Source organism: Lonchura striata, chromosome 13 (genome assembly GCF_046129695.1).
Source record: "Lonchura striata isolate bLonStr1 chromosome 13, bLonStr1.mat, whole genome shotgun sequence".
Lineage (NCBI taxonomy): Eukaryota > Metazoa > Chordata > Aves > Passeriformes > Estrildidae > Lonchura > Lonchura striata.
In genome coordinates, this window is record NC_134615.1 from 17,090,256 (window position 1) to 17,108,406 (window position 18,151).

At 48.3% G+C, this 18,151-nt stretch overlaps 3 protein-coding genes and 2 non-coding genes across 7 annotated transcripts in view; 2 read left to right on the forward strand and 3 right to left on the reverse strand.

Moving 5' to 3' along the window:
* The first annotated feature begins 526 nt into the window (after positions 1-526).
* Positions 527-609, forward strand: TRNAL-CAG (transfer RNA leucine (anticodon CAG)). Its single transcript has one exon. It is a non-coding gene; the product is annotated as a tRNA-Leu (tRNA).
* A 118-nt stretch (positions 610-727) lies between these two features.
* Positions 728-810, reverse strand: TRNAL-CAG (transfer RNA leucine (anticodon CAG)). Its single transcript has one exon. It is a non-coding gene; the product is annotated as a tRNA-Leu (tRNA).
* An 875-nt stretch (positions 811-1,685) lies between these two features.
* On the forward strand, positions 1,686-4,463 carry PLLP (plasmolipin). The gene is made up of 4 exons (XM_021541196.2): positions 1,686-1,818; positions 3,121-3,294; positions 3,667-3,786; positions 3,866-4,463. Exons 1-4 carry the CDS (start codon positions 1,705-1,707, stop codon positions 3,977-3,979), a joined length of 522 nt encoding a protein of 173 aa, XP_021396871.1. The 5' UTR covers positions 1,686-1,704; the 3' UTR covers positions 3,980-4,463.
* A 1,739-nt stretch (positions 4,464-6,202) lies between these two features.
* Positions 6,203-13,962, reverse strand: ARL2BP (ARF like GTPase 2 binding protein). Of its 3 annotated transcripts, none has more exons than XM_021541197.2 (7): positions 13,906-13,962; positions 12,725-12,842; positions 10,582-10,640; positions 9,006-9,112; positions 8,292-8,377; positions 7,364-7,460; positions 6,203-6,284 (listed from the first exon to the last, which is right to left on the reverse strand). In XM_021541197.2, exons 2-7 carry the CDS (start codon positions 12,760-12,762, stop codon positions 6,222-6,224), a joined length of 450 nt encoding a protein of 149 aa, XP_021396872.1. In that variant the 5' UTR covers positions 12,763-12,842; positions 13,906-13,962; the 3' UTR covers positions 6,203-6,221. The 3 variants fall into 3 exon arrangements, with proteins under 3 accessions (XP_021396872.1, XP_021396873.1, XP_021396875.1); XM_021541198.1 differs by having other exon boundaries at positions 13,902-13,934; XM_021541200.1 differs by lacking the exon at positions 13,906-13,962 and adding an exon at positions 13,692-13,797.
* Positions 13,963-14,357: 395 nt separating this feature from the next.
* RSPRY1 (ring finger and SPRY domain containing 1) overlaps positions 14,358-18,151 on the reverse strand; it is a 35,972-nt gene continuing 32,178 nt past the window's right edge. Inside the window, exons 15-16 of the mRNA XM_021541201.2 lie at positions 17,892-17,996; positions 14,358-16,987 (exon numbers count right to left, since the gene is read on the reverse strand). Coding sequence (XP_021396876.1) covers positions 16,891-16,987; positions 17,892-17,996 — 202 coding nt within the window. The 3' untranslated portion in view covers positions 14,358-16,890. The remainder of the gene's footprint in view (positions 16,988-17,891; positions 17,997-18,151) is intronic.

Below are 18,151 nucleotides of genomic sequence, written 5' to 3' on the forward strand. Positions count from 1 at the left end.
GTGCCTCTACCATCACATTTTTGGGTTGAACTGGGAATGCAGTTAAATGCAGTTGCAGGATGGGAGGTGATTGTCCCACTCTGCTCTGTGCTGGTGCAGCCTCACCTCGAGTTCTGGGAGCAGATTTGGGCACCACAGTACAAGAAGTGTCTGAGGCTGTAACAGAGCATCCAAAGGAGGCCGTGAGGATGGTGAAGGATCTAGAGGGGAAGCCATGTGAGGAGTGGCTTGTTCAGCCTGGAAAAGAGGATTCTGAGGGCAGAGCTCACTGTGGGCTGCAGCTGCCTCAGGAGGGGCAGCGCTGATCGCTGCTGTCTGTGACCAGTGACAGAACCTGAGGGAATGGCTGAAGCTGCGCCAGGGGAGGTTTAGGCTGGATGTTAGGAAAAGGTTCTTCACGCAGAGGGTGGTCGGGCTTTGGGAAAAGCTCCCCGGGGAGGTGTCGCGGCCCGCGGGCTGGCGGAACCCACAGAACGCTGCACACCGCCCTCAAGTGTAGCGCGGGCCGCCAGGCCCGGCCAGCGGTGTCAGGATGGCCGAGCGGTCTAAGGCGCTGCGTTCAGGTCGCAGTCTCCCCTGGAGGCGTGGGTTCGAATCCCACTTCTGACAGCTGTGCTTTTTTTGCGTTACCCGCCGGTGGTTCATCAGTTAACTGCTTTTGTTTTCCACTCACGGCCCCGCCCGCCTCCCTCAGCTAAAAGCGCCCGCCGGGCGGCGCAAAAGGAGCTGTCAGAAGTGGGATTCGAACCCACGCCTCCAGGGGAGACTGCGACCTGAACGCAGCGCCTTAGACCGCTCGGCCATCCTGACCTGCTGCTACAAAGCTCTTTGCAGCCACCCCCCATGCCAGATCCGGGCTGAGCTGCCGTGTCCGGTCACCGCTGGGACACGGCGGAGACACGGCGGAGACACGGCCGGGACACGGCCGGAGACATGGCCAGGACACGCCGGGGACAAGGCCCAGCCCAGCCCTGAGCCACGGCCTGCACTAGCGACCGGCGTGATGGGGCCAAGGGCGCGCTGAGCATATGGCAGCAAACTGGGAGTGTGGCTGATAGTCCAGAGGGTCCTGCTGCCACCCAGAGCGACCCGGACCAGCCCGAGATCCGGGCTGACAGAAATCTCCCCAAGTGGAGGGTGATGAGGCACTGCTCAGATTGACCAGAGAAGCTGTGGCTGCCCCGTCCTTGGAAGTGTTCAAGGCCGGGCTGGAGCAAGTCCAAGGGCTTGGAGCAACCTGGTCTAGTGGAATGTGTCCCTGCATGGCAGGAGGTTAGAACAAGGTGCCTTAAGATCACTTCCAACCCAACTTATTCCAGGATTTAACAAGGAGACGCGTGTCGCCCCCGCAGAGGGAGCACCATCAAGCACTGCGATGCGCCGGAGGCCACCAAATGCGCCCGGCGAGCCCCGAGCAGGACGCGGCCGCACAGAAGGTTCGCGGTGACCCGGGCCGCTCCGGGCAGAGCATCGCCAGCATACCGAGGGGGCTGTCGCGGTGGGGGCCGCCCTTTGTCGGCGCTCCCCCTGCACGGGGACACGGCGACACACCGGGGGCGCAGCGCCGCGCCGGGCGGAGGCTCCGCCGCTGCCCGGGGGCGGCGGGGCGGGGGCAGCCTCGGGGCTCGGCCCGGCCGCCCCGGAGCCACCCGCGCCCCGCCCGCGGAGGGGCCGTGCCGGGGCCGTCCCGGGCCGGTGCGCGGCATGGCGGGGCTGCCCGGCGCCGCGCGAGCCCGGAGCGCCTCCCCGGGCTCGCCCCCGGCCCTGGACGGCTCCTTCTTGCTCTCGCCGCTCGGGGGGCTGATGTGCGTCCAGGCTGTGAGTACCGGGCAGGGGGCGCGGCGGAGGGGGGAGGGCATCACCCACTTGGGTGCTTTTTTTCAGCTGGAAACAGCCCGGGCTCTCTTTGGCTGCCGCTCCGACTCCATCTCCGCTGTCTAACCCTAGGTAATCCCCAACCCTAAGACAGTGCAGCCTCCTCTCGCCTCCTTCATTTTGTAAAGCCAGAGGAAAAGTCGGATTGTTGTCCTCACACCCCTTGCCGGTTGTAACTCTGCTCAGTGGTCCCCAGTGCCAGGTACGGGCTGATGCGCGGGCATCTCCGCAGGACACGGCCAATGGGTCGGGAGAGTGTGAAGCCCAGTGACTCCAGGGGAGCTGTGCTGGGGTTGCTCATGAGGCTCCCACGCTCCCTGGAACACTCTCAGGTCTCCAGGTTGTCCTCCCAAGGCTTTGAGGGCTGCTCTCAGAGGAGCTCCAAGGTCTTTGCGCCGTCAAATCGAGCAGCAGCATCACTGCCCATTGCTTCAGCATCGGAGGCAACTGCAATAATCTCCTGCTGGTGCTCTCCCCGGGTGCTGCATGAATGCACGGGATGGGTGTTCAGCTGCCTGCTGGGCCACTTGTGACCTGCCCACAGTGCTGCCCCGCTGCGTGGGAGCCTGTTCACTCGTCCTCTCTCCTCGGGGCAGTGTTGTGGGATGTGCCCTGAGCAGCCACCGTGAAGCAGCTGGCACAGACCTGGCTCCAGATTCCAGCCCCTGGCTGGTGGTGACATAGAGAAAAACGCTGAGGACAGGGGCTGGGCAGGATGCTGCTGGGGGTGCCTTGTAGGAGTGACAGGAAAGAGAGATGGAAACAAGACCTTTCAACTCTGCAGCTGGTTCCACCCCTGCAGCCCCTTGCTCAGGCCACGCTGTTAAACAGGCTCCTGCTTTCCCTCGGCAGCAGCCAGAGCGGGGCAGCTCACACGTGCCACCTCCCACTCCTGCAGGAGCCCCTCTGCATATTTCTCCCCAGCACATATTTTGTGATCACGAGTGTTAGAAATGGATGTGACAGACAAGGAGGCATTGTCGGAGCAGCCAAGCACCAAGCAGGGCGTTGGACGCGGGCAGGACAAAGGCTGTTGTGTTGCCTCCATGACAATAGGCGGTGCGGGCTCACACAGGGCACAGCGGCTTTCCAAGGAGCCCTTCTCCCACCGAGTGTGCCGCTGCTTTCCTGGAGTGAGGGGAACCCAACTGCTGTTGGTGCTGCTGTGCCTGGGCTTGTGGGCGACATTCTGTGCTCCTCCTGCAGGAACCAGCCCCTGAACAGGTTCCCCGTTTCACCCCACAGGTGCTCGGTTTGTTGGTGTGGTCTCTCATCGCCGCCACGACGTACCACCTCCACGCGGCATATGGCTGGGTGATGTTTGTGTCCCTCTTCTTCTGGATACTAACACTCCTTTTCTTCGTGACTTACCTCCTGCAACTTCATCAGAAGTTCTACATGATCCCCTGGTCCCTCGTGGTGCGTAGCTGAGAGGGAGTGAGGAGGGATCCCAAGAGGGAAACATCTTGGAAAGACGGTCTGGGAAGGCTTCAGTCTCTTCTGGGCTGATGGAACCAAGTCCCCTGCACTCTGCACAGTGACATTGTTTCATTCTGCCCTTGAATTGCTTAGAAAATGCTCAAACAGAAAAATCCTGTGTCAATCCAGAAAGTTATAGCCACCAACTGCTGCAGTTGTGTCATCCTAAAACCTCCCAGCACAACCTGGGGAGCATTTAATGTGTTCTCCTGGGGAACGGGGAGGAATGTGAACCTGAGCCTTTTGCTCCTGCCTCGCCCCAGCATGCACGAGCCTGAGCCAGACCTCATGAGCTCCTCTTTGTTTCCCCAGCTGATGATCTACAACGCCGTGGCCACCGTGCTGTACATCACCGCCTTTGTGACGTGCGCGGCCGCCGTGCAGCCGACGTCCTGGCGGCAGTGGGACTACAACCGCAGAGCTGCCGCCTCCGTGAGTACTGGCGGGCAGGGGAGGGCCGGGGGGCTGGGGCAGCCACCCTGGTCACACGTGGGATGTGCTGCTCTTCCAGTTCTTCGCCTGCGTCACGATGATCACCTACGGGGTGAGCACCTTCTTCAGCTTCCGCGCCTGGAAAGGGCTCGGCAGCAACGCGGCCACCAGCCAAGTGACCGACCACGCGTAAGGAGTGGACAGCAAAGCCCGGCCATGGGCCACCCTGCACCAGCTTGTGCCAGGCTTGGCGGCTTGGAGCCTCGTGTGCCACCAGGGCTCGTTCTGGGACCAGCCTGTGCTGGCAGCAGTGGTCAGCACCGATGCTTCCAGCTGACGTGCCCACAGCACGATCCCACGGGGGACACGGACTCGCTGGGGCTGCAGCTCCTGCTCATCCCTGAGGCTCATCTAGACCCTCACCAGAGCAGCTCCACTGAGGGGGCTCAGCCAGTTTGGCACAGTCCAGTACTAAAACTGACTAACCCAAGCCCAGGCTCCCCTCTCTGCTCATTCACAGCTACAGTGTAAGTAATGCAATTAACAGGGTGCAGAAACAGTGGCAGAGCTGGAAGATGAGACGTGAAGCAATGGAAGTAGTCATAACTTCTCTTGTATTGATTTCTAACAATTTGAATATAAAGTTTATGCTTTAAATAAAAACATTCCTAAATCTAGCACTGGAGTCTGTAATGAGAAAACTTGTCTTGTGAGAAGGCAGCACAGCATGGCAGGGACAGCAGAGATGTCACTGCAGAGGTGGCTGTTCCTTCCCACTCCATGTGGGCTGTGGAAGGAACAAGTCCACAGGGTTCACCTCTCATTGCTTTATGCACACACACGCTCAGAGTGTGCAGCCAAGACCACAAGAACACAAACGAGGTGCCAAGGCTTTGATCACTCCCTCTTCCTGGCTCAGCACCACACACTCCTGAGTTCACCTAATTAACTAGCAAGTCAATTTTGCCCATTAACTGCAGGGCATTTCAGAAATTACAATCAAGACTGCAAAAGCTCTGGGAACACAGGCAGGATCAATGCTTCAGGAGAGGGAAGAACCACACTGCTCTCCCATGCTGCAGACCACAAATTCACCTTCTGGGTGTTTGTCAGAATGAGAAGTGATGCCCAACCAGGCAGAGCAGCTTTTTTCCTTTCACACCCTCCTTGTAAAAGGTAGTAAAAGTAGATTCAGTGAGTTCAAAACCTGGTGCATGGTGAGCTACACTGCAAATCTTACTGCATGCTCTGCATGGGAAAAAGATTTACCAGGTTGTCTGCAGAGGCAGGATCAGGAAATGGAACTGCATTAATGGAAGGTGAGAACTGAAAAGGAACTGGACACATGGCATTGGCCCATGACAGATCAGCCTTTATTTGGTTGTCAGTGGGTAAATCAAGGGTCAAATTTCCACAGTTATGAATATATAGACACACACACACACACACATATATATATAATATATATATATATATAACATAAACAGTAAGTAAATAAAACCCATAAAATTAATAAAAATTAACATCAGAGGTCACTATTGAATTTCAAAATCTAGACAGAAAATTTACTTACAAACACTGATAAAGGACAAGGGTCTCAGCCTTCCAAACTCTGAAATGTTCCAAATTAACTTAGTTAGCATTCCTCCAGATTCAGCTGTGTCACCAGGCAACTGAGGATCCAGAATCTACATCTCTCTGGGAAGATGTGACCAAAGAAATGATGTGCTGTTCCTATAAAGCAGCTGATGGCTGAGCAGCATGAATTCTGCCTTGGCACCTTGTAAAAAACTTCCCTGCACAGACTGTTCAGTTAAAACCACATCCCTGAGAACTGAGCATCTTTTACTGCCAGGTGGCCAAGCTGGATGGGATTGTGAGCAACCTGCTCCAGTGGAAGGGGGGTTGGAACTGGATGATTTCCAGTAAAGCAATGGTGCTGCAGGAACAGAAGGAATAAACTGTTCTCTGTATTCAGCAGAGACAGGACAAAGAACAAGGAGCTCAAACTGCAGCTCAGGCACTTTATATCAGAGTGCAAAAGGCTCCCTGCAGCAGTAGCAGCAGCTGGGCACTGCAGAAAACTGTCCAGACAAACCACAGCAGCTTCTTAGAACATCCTGACAGTCATGACAGGTAGAGCTGGGGAAAGGAAGACTGCCTCACACAGTCTCTTCCAACCTGTAAAAGGTTGTATGTATGTATGTATGTATGTAAAAGGGTATAAAAATTCCAGAAAGTTTTGATTTCATCCCCTGGAGAGGGACCCACAGTCCTGGCCCTGCCCCACCGAGCACCCACCTCCCTCATGGCAGCATGGAGCCGAGTCCCTGCCCCTCTGCCCCGGCCCTCTCTTGGGAATTGCTGCCTTTCACCTCTGAAATGTGAAAAGACCTTGCTTAAAATACAACAGAACTCCCATCAGAACGACTTGTTTAATGGTTTAATGAAGTCACCACTAATGCACTGCTTAAATCCAGACTTCGGCCTTCTTTTTCCTAGAAACATGAGGGAAAAAAGGAATCTGTGACTCCATGACAGTTTGGAATAAGCACTTCAAAAAATGAAACAGGCAATACATTTTCTGCTGCATCAAACCAATATAAAATTACATGTTACTTGAGCAACTGTGATTGAATTCTTCTTGTGAACCCAAGAAGATTGTGCAGGAATGCCTGGGCTGAGGGGCTGTCACCTGCCAGGTCTGCCCGTGTCAGAGCAGAGCCTTGCTCAGCCCTGGTCGGGAATGCTGTGCTGGTGGCTCAGGGATCTGGTGAAATCTGGCTCCTGTTGTTTGCCTCTCAGAGACCCCAGACTGCAAATCCCATCTGAAACTCCTCCCGATGCTGATACACAGACTGATTCTTTCTCTTCAGCCTGTCCCCATTTCCACAAAATTCACAAGGATGGGGAAGAGGCAGAGGCATAACCACAACTGTGACTCTTTTGCTCCTTGTCAAACAGGACTGGACTGACAGTGGGGAGCACTGATTTTTATTTTACTAGGGAAAACCTCATCCAAAAAACCTTAGCACTTTTGTTTATTTCTCCAGCTGGCACAGAAAGGAGGAGAAAAATGAAAGAGGCTTAAACATCAAATTTTTGATAGACTAGGAATAAAAAATAAAAGAAGATACTACAGAGTCAGAATGGCCAAGGTGAAAAGGGATCTCTGGAGGCCATCTGGGGCAAACCCCATGCTCAAGCACAGTCACTCAGCACTGTGTCCAGACAACCTTAGAATATCTCCAAGGATGGAGACTCCACAAGCTCAGAGACTTGAAAAAGTATTCCCCTCTGCTCATTTGGAAAACAATATTCAGAAATGCAGGAAGTTCACAAAAGCAGGAAGAACTGCTCCACATGCAAGCTTTATTAATGTTTTCTAAAAATTATTAAATGTGCAGTTTGAGTTTAAAAAGCCACACAGTGAAATAATTTTTCTTTTGAGTCTGTTAGAGCCCTTGATTAAATACTCTGACCTACTGTAGTAACTTTTCCTTTGGTACTCTCAGGTGGAGCTACAAAAAATGAACAGCTACTGTGCCAAAGAAAATAAACAAGGTGATATACTCACAGCTCTGTATTCCAAGAACATTTCTTTGAAAGCCAGAAAGTCTGTAAATGTGAGAAGCAGATCAAATATATCCCCTGGCATTTCATCTTTGTGCTGTCTACAGAGAAAAAGAAGTTGGGGAATGAGAAAATTGTGTGAGAAAAATTTGTTATTTTTTAAATGGTACAAGGTCAAAAAGGGACAAGTAGAATGATATCAGTATTTAAATAAAAATGTTATTGCAGGTTATCATATAGCAAAACTGCAGCCAAATATTACCATGCAGTATTTTCAATCCAACTACATTATTACATTTATCTAAATCCAAAACCTCTGAGTATCATATCAGTCCTTGAAAACCTGAGCTGTTTATTTAAGAAACATTAAAAATTAACCAGATTAAAATGTTTTAAGATACTCAGTTCCCAATTACACTTTATCTTCTTATTCAAGGGGAAAACCAGTGATCTTTCAAAAACAAGCTGTTCAGGAAGCTGGTTAAGCTAAAATGACCCAATGCAAAAGGTGAACACAAACCAAACTCTTCTCTGGATGCTCCATATGAAAATTGCAATAAAGGAATTCAATCACATGACTGAAACACCACCAGGCTACTGAGGTGCCTGGGAGAGATAAGACACAACCTTTTAAGGGTCTGGCTTCAAAGTGACAAGAAATATGAAAATGCTCCAGTGCTCTCATTCTGATTTCTCTTCCTACCCCTTCAAATCAAATATATTTCAGCAGGACAATTCAGAAATTTAGAGTAGTAGGACATGCTGACAGCATGAAAATGGTCAGACACTGCCAGCATGAACACTTCTATTTTAAGTTAAAGTAGAACCATTATCTAAAGGGAGAACAGCCAAAAACCTAAGCTTTAATCTAGATAAAAAGAACTGAGAGGCACATAAGCCACTCCTCAACCGAAAGCAAAGCAGAGACTTACTGCAAAGACACTGTGAAAGCAACCATATCAAACCCACGGATCCGATCAAGCAACTTCTCTTCAATGTATTTCTCTACTAAAGAGATCTGAAAAAAAACCAGACAAACCACCCCAGTAAGATCACAACAGATTTCAGAAGCAGATTTCAAACAGCATGATCCACACTCTGCATGATCCATGGGCACAACTGCAGATTCCTCAGTGGGTGCTGCTGGTTCTGTTCTCACACCAGCCCTGCGGCACAGAGCTGCACATTTTTTGCTGGGGATCTTGGGGAGAACAAACACTGACTATTCATATCTAGTAACAAATATTTTTCCAACTCATTTAATGGTACTCAATAGAAGAGTGGTCTAGTAGCTTGATTATGCTTTGCATGAAGAATGTGATTGAATTATGCAATACAAGAAATCATACAACTGGAGAAGAAGAAACTTTGTTTGCATACATGCAAAACACATTATTTACTACAGCAATTGGCTAAATTTCTATTCAAGGGAGTGACACACCTTCCAAAATATCTCTAGAAAATTTTGTGTGAAACAATAAGAAAGGAACCTAAAGCTTCAGAAAAAAACTTTTCTTGCTTACAGATAATGTGTGTGCTTCTGAAGGAGACAGGAACATGTTGGGATCTGCTCCATGTAAACCCAGTATTTTACAAAAGGGAGAATCATATTAAAAAAAAAAGAAAAATACATAAAGGTATCTTACATATTCATTAAAAATGTCTGTATAGATGAGCTTGTTTTCTTCTGAGTCATCAAACTCCTGGTAGTGCTTCTCCAAAAAATTCCTCTGTATTAACTGGAAATCATCATCTGGGCCATAACAGAAATGCAGCACAGAGTTAGGAGTTTAGTAATTCGTTCTGTAACACAAACCCCACATTCACTGGTCCTCTGCTTCCCTGCTGTAACCACAGAGCCCTGCACACATGCAGAGTTCATCACATCAGCACCACAGCTGCTGCCAAACCACCACTTCTGACCCAGCTGTGAGAGGACAGAGGCTGATGGTGAAATATTATCAAAACACTCCTCCTGCTCTACATTTATTAATAGTTATTTATTCTCAACCTCTTTTTGCTCTGGCTCTAAAGTCAACAAAGCAGCTGTATTTTTTATCAAGTGAATACCTCTTCCCTACAAGTACTCTAAGTTTTTTTCTTTTAATTTAAAAATATTAGTGAATTTCATTTGAATTTAAAAATATTAGTTTCAATTGCCAAATAATTTTTTCCACTTGTGGAAGAAAGAAGACTAAAAATAAACACAGTAGGCTACCATTTATTTATACCTGTTTTTTCACAAAACAGGTATAAATAAAAAGTTTACTTATGAACAATGCTGAAGGACACCAGACACAGCCTTCCAAACTCTGAAACGTTCCAAATTAATTTAGTTAGCATTCCTTCAGATTCAACTGCATCACCAGGCAACTGAGGATCCAGAATCTACATCTCTCTGGGAAGGATGTGACCAAAGAAATGATGTGCTGTTCCTATAAAGCAGCTGATGGCTGAGCAGCATGAATTCTGCCTTGGCACTTTTTAAAAAACTTCCCTGCACACACAGACTACTCAGTTAAAACCACATCCCTGAGAACTAAGCAACTTTACTGCCAGGTGGCCAGGCTGGGTGGGATTGTGAGCAACCTGCTCCAGTGGAAGGTGTCCCTGCCCATGGCAGGGGGGTTGAGTGATCTTTAAGGCCCCTTCCAACCCAAACCATTCTGTGATTCTATGACCATCTCTGTGCTTTAGGGCTGGATTGAAAGAAATAAGGTTCCCATTCTTGCAGCTTTCAGTCCTGGAATAAAACCAACTCTCAGCCTGCAGCTCAGGCATTTTATATCAGAGTGCAAAAGGCTCCCTGCAGCAGCAGCAGCAACTGGGCACTGCTAAAAACTTCCCAGACAAACCATGGCAGCTTCTAAGAACTTCCTGAGTCATGTCAGGAGAAGTTTGGGCAGAGCTGGGGAAGGGAAGGCTGCCTTTCACAGTCTCTTCCATAAAAATCCCAGGGAGCTTTGATTTCTCTGTGAGATGCACAAGCATCTTTACTGTTTCTCTAAGGAGCAGTGTACTGCAGTAATGTGGAGAATAATTTTCAAGAGTCACATGCACACAGAAGGATGTTATGTATATTTTTACTACACTACCAGGTAGGAAAGGAAGAAAAGCCACCATGAAGCAGGGAGGGGCTCTGTATGTTGGCTAATTAACAGAAGAGCAGCTGCAACAAATTTAACAGCCCTGTTGTTGTCTGTACCTACTTGTAGACCTTACCCATTATGATATCCTCCAGATAGCCAACAACTGCATCAAACTCATCAGAAGTGGTGGAGCTGAAAGCAGAGGAATATATATATATATATATTGACCACAGCAGAAATTAAAATTAAAAAGTGTTAACAAAAGTCTAAGTACAAATACACCCAGTAATTACAAGATAACGGAAGAACTTCCTAGGTTCAACCTACAAAACAATCCATGGCACTGATGAGAAAATTGCTCCATGGAGATTCTCATCAGATCTCTACTCTATTTCCTTCCAGTAAGGTGCCTAATTGCAAGAAAGAATAAATATTATTTTACTGGCATTACTGTCAAGGTAATTCTAGTTCTGGTGCAAAAGAATGTAAAGAGTATAATTAGAACAGCAAGTTAAGCCTTTTTCACCCCACAAATCTCAGCTGCTACCAGTTCCCCTTCTCTTTCCTACACATGGTGATCAGAGAACTTTATAGACACTCTAGGGAATATTTTGAAATATTTGGTCTTGTGGAACAACTTAAACTGAATGTATACACAAGTATACCATATAACCTAACCCTAACCAAACCTAACCCATAACTGAAGAAACTTAAATATTTTTCTTATGCAAGAAACATCCTTATATGATCAAAAAAAAAAAAAAAGGGATAATCTCCTAAAGTTATTCTATCATGAGCAAATATTAAACACCATTATGGATCTGAATTAATCCAGGGAAGAAATCTATGGTGCCAGCATCAGGAGTCTGGATCTATTCTTGTGCAACTTGTTCAGACACAGGAAATAATCCACAGGATGTCTTTGGCATTCACAGCTCATCTTTAGTGGGAGACAAACTCTTCCTATTTCCTCCAAGGAATGAAAGACAAACTTTTCTCACATGTGAGGGAAAGAAGTCTCAAAGAAACAGGGATATTTGTCTTTAAGAAAAAAATTCACTTCGATTAGCAAAAGCACCATTTAAATTCAACTGAATGCCTCTTTCTCATCAGTAAACAGAGTAGGATAGCCCTTCAGACTAAGTTTAGAAAAGCTCATTAAAGTTACTTTGCCATTAGAGAATACTCCAGTGAAATTAATCCAACGTTATTTTAGCTGACAGTCTAACTATAATCAGGCTCACTCTGATCAGAAAAAATTAAGAGATCTTTGATTTCAAAAGGCGTCTGCTCAGCGAGCGATGATATCCTAGCAACGACATTCCTGCTCCCGGGAGCGGAGCCGAACCCGGGGCAGCCCGCGGGAGGGCGGCAGGGCCGGAGCAGCGGGGCTGGCCCGGCGCAGGGACAGCCCGGGCAGCTCGCCTGGCTCAGCGCTTCCCCGGCATGCCCTGACTGTGCCAGCGATAATTCCCACTCTTTTCCCCCCTCCAAATAAATGCTACTGCTAATTCTACAGCTTACCCTAACAAAAGTGTTAATTTAAACCCTGGTTTAAGTCTGTGCAAGTAATGGAATTTACCTGTTCCAGAAGAACCCGATTCCATTTCTTTATACAAGACACGTGCATCCACACACCTACAGAGACACGAGCTCACCAACCCTGTGGTTTAATTCCCTGTCACCTCATAATAGCCAGTTTGGGCCAGCACACTGCACTGCTGAGGCAGTCCTGGCCGGTGTTGGGAGTCTGGGGCTGGAAGAGTTAAATCCATGCATGACAGAGGCACAGTCACACATCCCCTTCTGCCACAACTCTTGGGGAAGAGTATGGTAGACACCTGTGGGGTGAAGCAGCATCTTAGCATGTCCCAGTGTGAAATTTGGTTGAGGTCACCTGTGGATGGGCTTGGTTTTAGAACACTCAAGAGGAAGAGTCTCCTCTCAGGATCAGTGACATAAGACAAGAAACACTCTTGAAAAGGAGAAATTCTGAATTTAAAACAAACACCAGAAAAAGCAATTTCCAGCCTTTACAAGGCTTGCTCTGATCCCTCAGCAGAGCTACCCAGTGATATTTAGTTTGACTTCACCTAAACTCTGTACTGATGTTATTCCCTCTTGCAGCTTTGCATTCTCCACCTTAGTTCTCCTAAGAGGCAGAATCTGCTAAACAGTGTGGTGTATATTCATTCGTGTAATTATGTTCCTATCAAGATGTTTTAATTAGCAATTAGCTTATTGTAATCTGACACATGAGAATGCAGCATACTCACGTGGCTACACCCAAACTTTCTCCATCAGAAGTCTCCATTGTTCCTGCCTAGCCAGAGTGGAATACGCAATTTGTATATTTCAGCTGTTAGTGGCTATTTCTTCTTTTTGACCACAGTGCTAAGGAATAACATGACTTAGTGTTAATACAAATTCAGTTGATAAATTTCATACATTTACCGAAAAACAAATCAGGAAATAAATTTTAATTCTTGAACACAGCAATTCCAACATCACCTTCTTCCAAAATGATTACTACTGCTTTTCTGTAACAACTCAAATAATGTAGAAACCTTCCCTGCCTATTCAGGGAATAGACTCAAAATGCAACCAGTCCCTTTTGGGTTGGCTTTTGAGGTGGGTGGCTTTTGGGTCACGTCTACATCTTTCCTCCTGAAACATCAGTGACTAACCATTATAGAAATAAAGCCAGATAAGATAAAGGTGCCATCCTGCTCCAGTGTGTCCCAGACCAGGCTGGCAGGCCAGACTTTGGACAGTGATCCAAAGTCTGTGGGATGTGTCCCGGCTGGACACTCGGCCCGTGGCTGTGAGTGGGCGCCGGGGACAGGGCACACAGAGCACCGGGAACAGGGCACAGGGATCCCGGGGACAGGGCATACAGAGCACTGGGGACAGAGCACACAGAGCACCGGGAACAGGGCACAGGGATCCCCGTGGACAAAGCACACAGAGCACTGGGGACAGAGCACACAGAGCACCGGGAACAGGGCACAGGGATCCCCGTGGACAGAGCACACAGAGCACCGGGGACAGGGCACAGGGATCCCGGGGACAGGGCATACAGAGCACCGGGAACAGGGCACAGGGATCCCCGTGGACAAAGCACACAGAGCACTGGGGACAGAGCACACAGAGCACCGGGAACAGGGCACAGGGATCCCGGGCACACGGCACGCCGGTGCCGCTGGCGATGGGAACCCGCTGCCCCCTCAGGGCTTCACCCACCGCGGGCCCTCGGAGCAGTCCCGGAGCATCACCGCGAGCACGGCAAGACTGGAGCGCATCCCTCGCCTCCCCATCCTCAATCCCAGCGAGGGGGCCACAAACCCCTCCAGCCCCGTCCCTCCCTCCCGCTCCTCAAAGGGCCCGGGGGAGCGGGCCATCACCCTCCCGTCCCGGCGGTGCCGCCCCGCCGTCCCCGGGCCCGCTCCGCACCCACCGCCCTCAGGCCCCTCGCGCCGTCTCCTGGGGAACGCGCTCTTCCGCCCCGCCCGCAGCCAATCACAGGCCGGCTCCGGCCCGCTGGGCCCGCCCCCGGCCCGGCCGCCCAATCAGAGAGCGGCAGGGCCGCCATGGCGGGCCGGGCCCGGGCCGGGGCAGGGAATGGGGACAGGAGACGGGACAGGAGACGGGACAGGAGACGGGACAGGAGACGGGACAGGAGACGGGACAGGAGACGGGACAGGAGACGGGACAGGAGACGGGACAGGAGACGGCGTTCTTTGCTTGTTAATGGCAGCGGTGGAGCGGCTTCCCGTCAGCGAGCGGAGCGCCGTGGGGTGGGACAGCCCCCAGCTGCTGCAGCCCAGCGACCAGCGCTATCACCTGGGCCCCCCCGCTCATATGTCGAATGTCCCACCCACACGCGCGTTTAAAGAATTAAAGAACAAACAGCCTTCAGAATGTTTTTATTGTTGAATGGACAACTTTGCTACAATTGATTTCCGCCCCTGTGAGGGCCCGTGGAGTCAGCAGCTCCCGGCCCCGGAGGTGCAGGGGGCGAGGCTGACGGCGCTCTGCTCGTGGAGGACCCAGCCTGCAAACCCCCGGCACAAAGCCGGGCAAAGCCTTCAGGCTTTGCCTTCGTGAAATGAACAGGACAGCTCTCTACAACGCAGCTCCCTCCTCCGCCACCGCTGCCTTCCTCTGCCCAGCACCAGCTGCATGGAAGACGGGCTGGGGCAAAATTTTCCAAAGCATTCACATCTTTTTCACAAAGAACACAGGCACTTAGCCCCATGTCCACAGGGCTCTAAGGTCACCTACATTCCAAGGGGACAGCAGATGCCGAGAAGCCATTGTGGACTTGGGCCTGAAGACCTTAATCTCATACAGCAGTTGATACGAATTAGGAGTCCCAGGCACTTCTGAAAATTTTACCTCAGTTAATCCTGGCCAGGGAAACCAAAGCCCTGAAATTACTAGACTCTATTAAGGCAGAGTTCAAAATGGTTTTGTCCTACCTCTTCCCTAAGGTATGATTTGTAACTTTGTACCTTAGGGATAAAATCTCATTACTGCATTTGGAAGAGCTTAGAACTCCATTTCAAGTGATTCTGAATTTTTAACACCCTTGTGGCAGTGACGGCGCTCACGTTTGCTCACTGAACACTGAGTTGGAAGGGACCTGGCCCTGACTGAAAACATGGATACAACAAAACATCTTAAGTACAGTCAGCAAGGAAATGAGATCCCTGTGGCACAGATTTGCCAGTCTGACTTAAATCAGACCAGGCATCCAAGGTGGAAGAGAATCCACATTTTAGCAAAAACACTAACCAGCACTCTGCTGCTGGATTCAGTCTACATTTGGACAAAAGTCAACATGAAAATAATGGACAGAACTTTCCCAATTCACACATCTCTGGATGAAGTTCAGCACCCTTGAGTCAGCAAAGGCAGAAGGTGAAAGGAGTTGCTAGAGAGCTGGGTTCTAGGAACTGTGTGCAGAGCTCTCAGCTCCTGCTGAGGTCTGTAGGAAGCCAGAGTGCTCAGCAGGAAGAAGCAGCCTCAGCCCTGCTTTGTTAGTACTTTGTAGTACAATAAAGATAACGAATGATTTTAAAAATAAGCTACATCACACCATGAGAATTCACTACAACAGCCTCTGCTGCTGAATCACTGCCAAGAAGTGGGATGGTTTTGGTGTAAGTTGTGTGTGAATTGGTAAAGTTCTACTATACAGACAGATATTTTTTTAAAAATCAACCGGTGCAAGACTTGGAAGAGACCGAGTCAATATCCTCAGTTGGTGCAAAATAAGCAGAACCCCACCTATTTTTGTGCTACTTCACTGACACCAGCTGTGAACCCTGATTCCTTGTAGAAACCTAGTAAAAGTCAAGAGCTGCCTACTGAAGTGCATCCTTAACATACAAACATCACAAATGTGTAATTAAAGTGGAGCAGAGATTCCCACTGTATGATCCCTACCAAAAATAAGAAGTGTGGCCCCAAACCTGCTCAGAGCAGGACTGACAAGTGGCAAGCAAGGTGCATTTTTAAGAAGTTAAGAATAAGACTGAAATTGCTATCCAAATAACCTTGTTTTAAATAAATGGGTCCAGAAGTCTCCTCTAATATTTTAAGATATATTCACTTTGGAAAAATTGAGATAACTTTCAAAAACAACACTGATTAAAAAAGATGTTTGATGATACCTTAAAAAATACCCAGAATATGAAATTAATTCCAGTCCAGCATTATAATTAGTTAAGAATACCTCCTGAAAATTATAACCTCACAAAAAAATGTGGGTACTAAAGTTAAAAGTATCAGAAACATTATGTACTTGAAAATACCACTGATCTTTTAACATTTAAAAACAAATCAGAACATTCTTTGGAATCACCAAGTTATTAAAACCTGTGAGTTTCTCTACAGTCTCCACACTGTCTTTTCAAATCAGTCTGTGTACAGATTCAGTCTTTGAGCAGTTTAATATTGGAAAATACAGAGTCTCTGACCAGCAGGAGGCTACATTAAACAGGAAAACATTGGCATTCTCTTTTTAGTACTGACTTCTGCCAAAAATAGAGACTTTCGAGCACAAGACAGCACAGCCCTGTTTTAGGAAATACTTATTCTGTCTTCTTTTCTAAAATGCATTGTATGTGTACTTCCAGTGCAATTTTTTTCAGCACTTGCGACAGGCGAGAAGGAAAAGGGGAAGAAGAGACAACTCCCTCTGCTCTTGCTCGGAGGAACCAATAGCCATAGCTCCTGACTGCTGAAACCAGCTCCCATTGCTGGCAGCTGGGAAGAGCTTATTAAAGATTTCAGTTTTAAGATAAACAGATTACAGATTAGCATGAAATCCGGCCATGGCTATGGTTCTGTGTGCATAAAGATTGGTTAGAGATGCTTTCCCCTTTCAGTATTGGTTGGAGTTCTATAAAAACCAGTCTGTATTTCTCCACATGTGTCATGAAATGTGAGAGATCTGTCTGACTCGGGTTTGTATTTCCTGTCGACACAAAGGGCAGGTCTCCAATTGCAAGGCACACTCCATGCACAGGTCACTGAAGGAGAAGAAAAAACAGTTAAAGCCTGCTTTTACAGTATGAAAAACTAATCAACAACAACAAAACAACACAAGCACTTTGCAGTTTAGTCAGCCTGCCAGAGGCACAGTCAAGTCCAGTCCCTCAGTGTGAAGATTATCAGATGTTGTGGATCCATTTACAGGCTTTGGGAGGAGCTCCTGCTGCTCAGCATCTCCCAGACCTGCAGCTGCTCAGGATCCCAGTTCCCTGTGCTCATTAATCCTTGCTCTACCTCTGGTCTGGAGAGTAGCCCCAGTGCCCTGCAGCAACTTCTCCACTTCTTGTTGGCACACACCAGGCACATCTCTTTTTATCTTTCCAGCATCTACAAGACTCCTTCCCTGAGTGCTCTAAAACTCTAAGGAATTGGACTTAACTGGAATCATTTATTAGTAGGTTGCTTAAAGGTTGGAAAGTGCTATTACGGTGTAACTGGTGTAACTCATACTGCTGTCTAATTTTTAGCTTTTAGAGGAATTTGTGACTTGAGACAACCCATTTGTTGAACATTTAATAATTATTAATTGCTCTCCTCACATGATCTGGATTTCACAGCACCAGTATCAAGTACTAATCAGTAAAGCCTTTGACATCTGGGAAATAAGACTCAGTAGCCCAGGGCAGCACATAGATGTAGCCTCTGTACATCCCCAAATACACACACAATTAGGGGTTCAATCTGCTCAAGTCTAGGATGAGTAGACTATGGGAATACTGTATTTAACCTCTACACATCACATCCTTAAAAGGAAAGAAGGTTTTTTCCTTTATCCTGGGGAGTCAACCAAGATGAGCAGGGACTGCATATGGCCTCATCTAAGCTGAACATCACACACACATTTTCCTGTTTATTTGGACTTGGATTTTTTTAAGATTTTACCTGTGTCCACACGGCCTGAGTTCTGTGTCTGCTACCTCATCACAGCAAAGTGTGCAGCAGTTCTCTCTGATACTCACTTGCTTCAGCAAAGCCAGGCGCCTGTGTCTGAAGGGAGAGAGAGACAGACCCCCCTAAAACATTAATTTTACTCAAAGCAATAGATTCAAAACTATTCTGAGAATTGCATCAAGGCCAACATAACACTTGTAGCAGTGCTGCATCACACTGCTGATAAACATCAATCACAATTGCCCACAAAA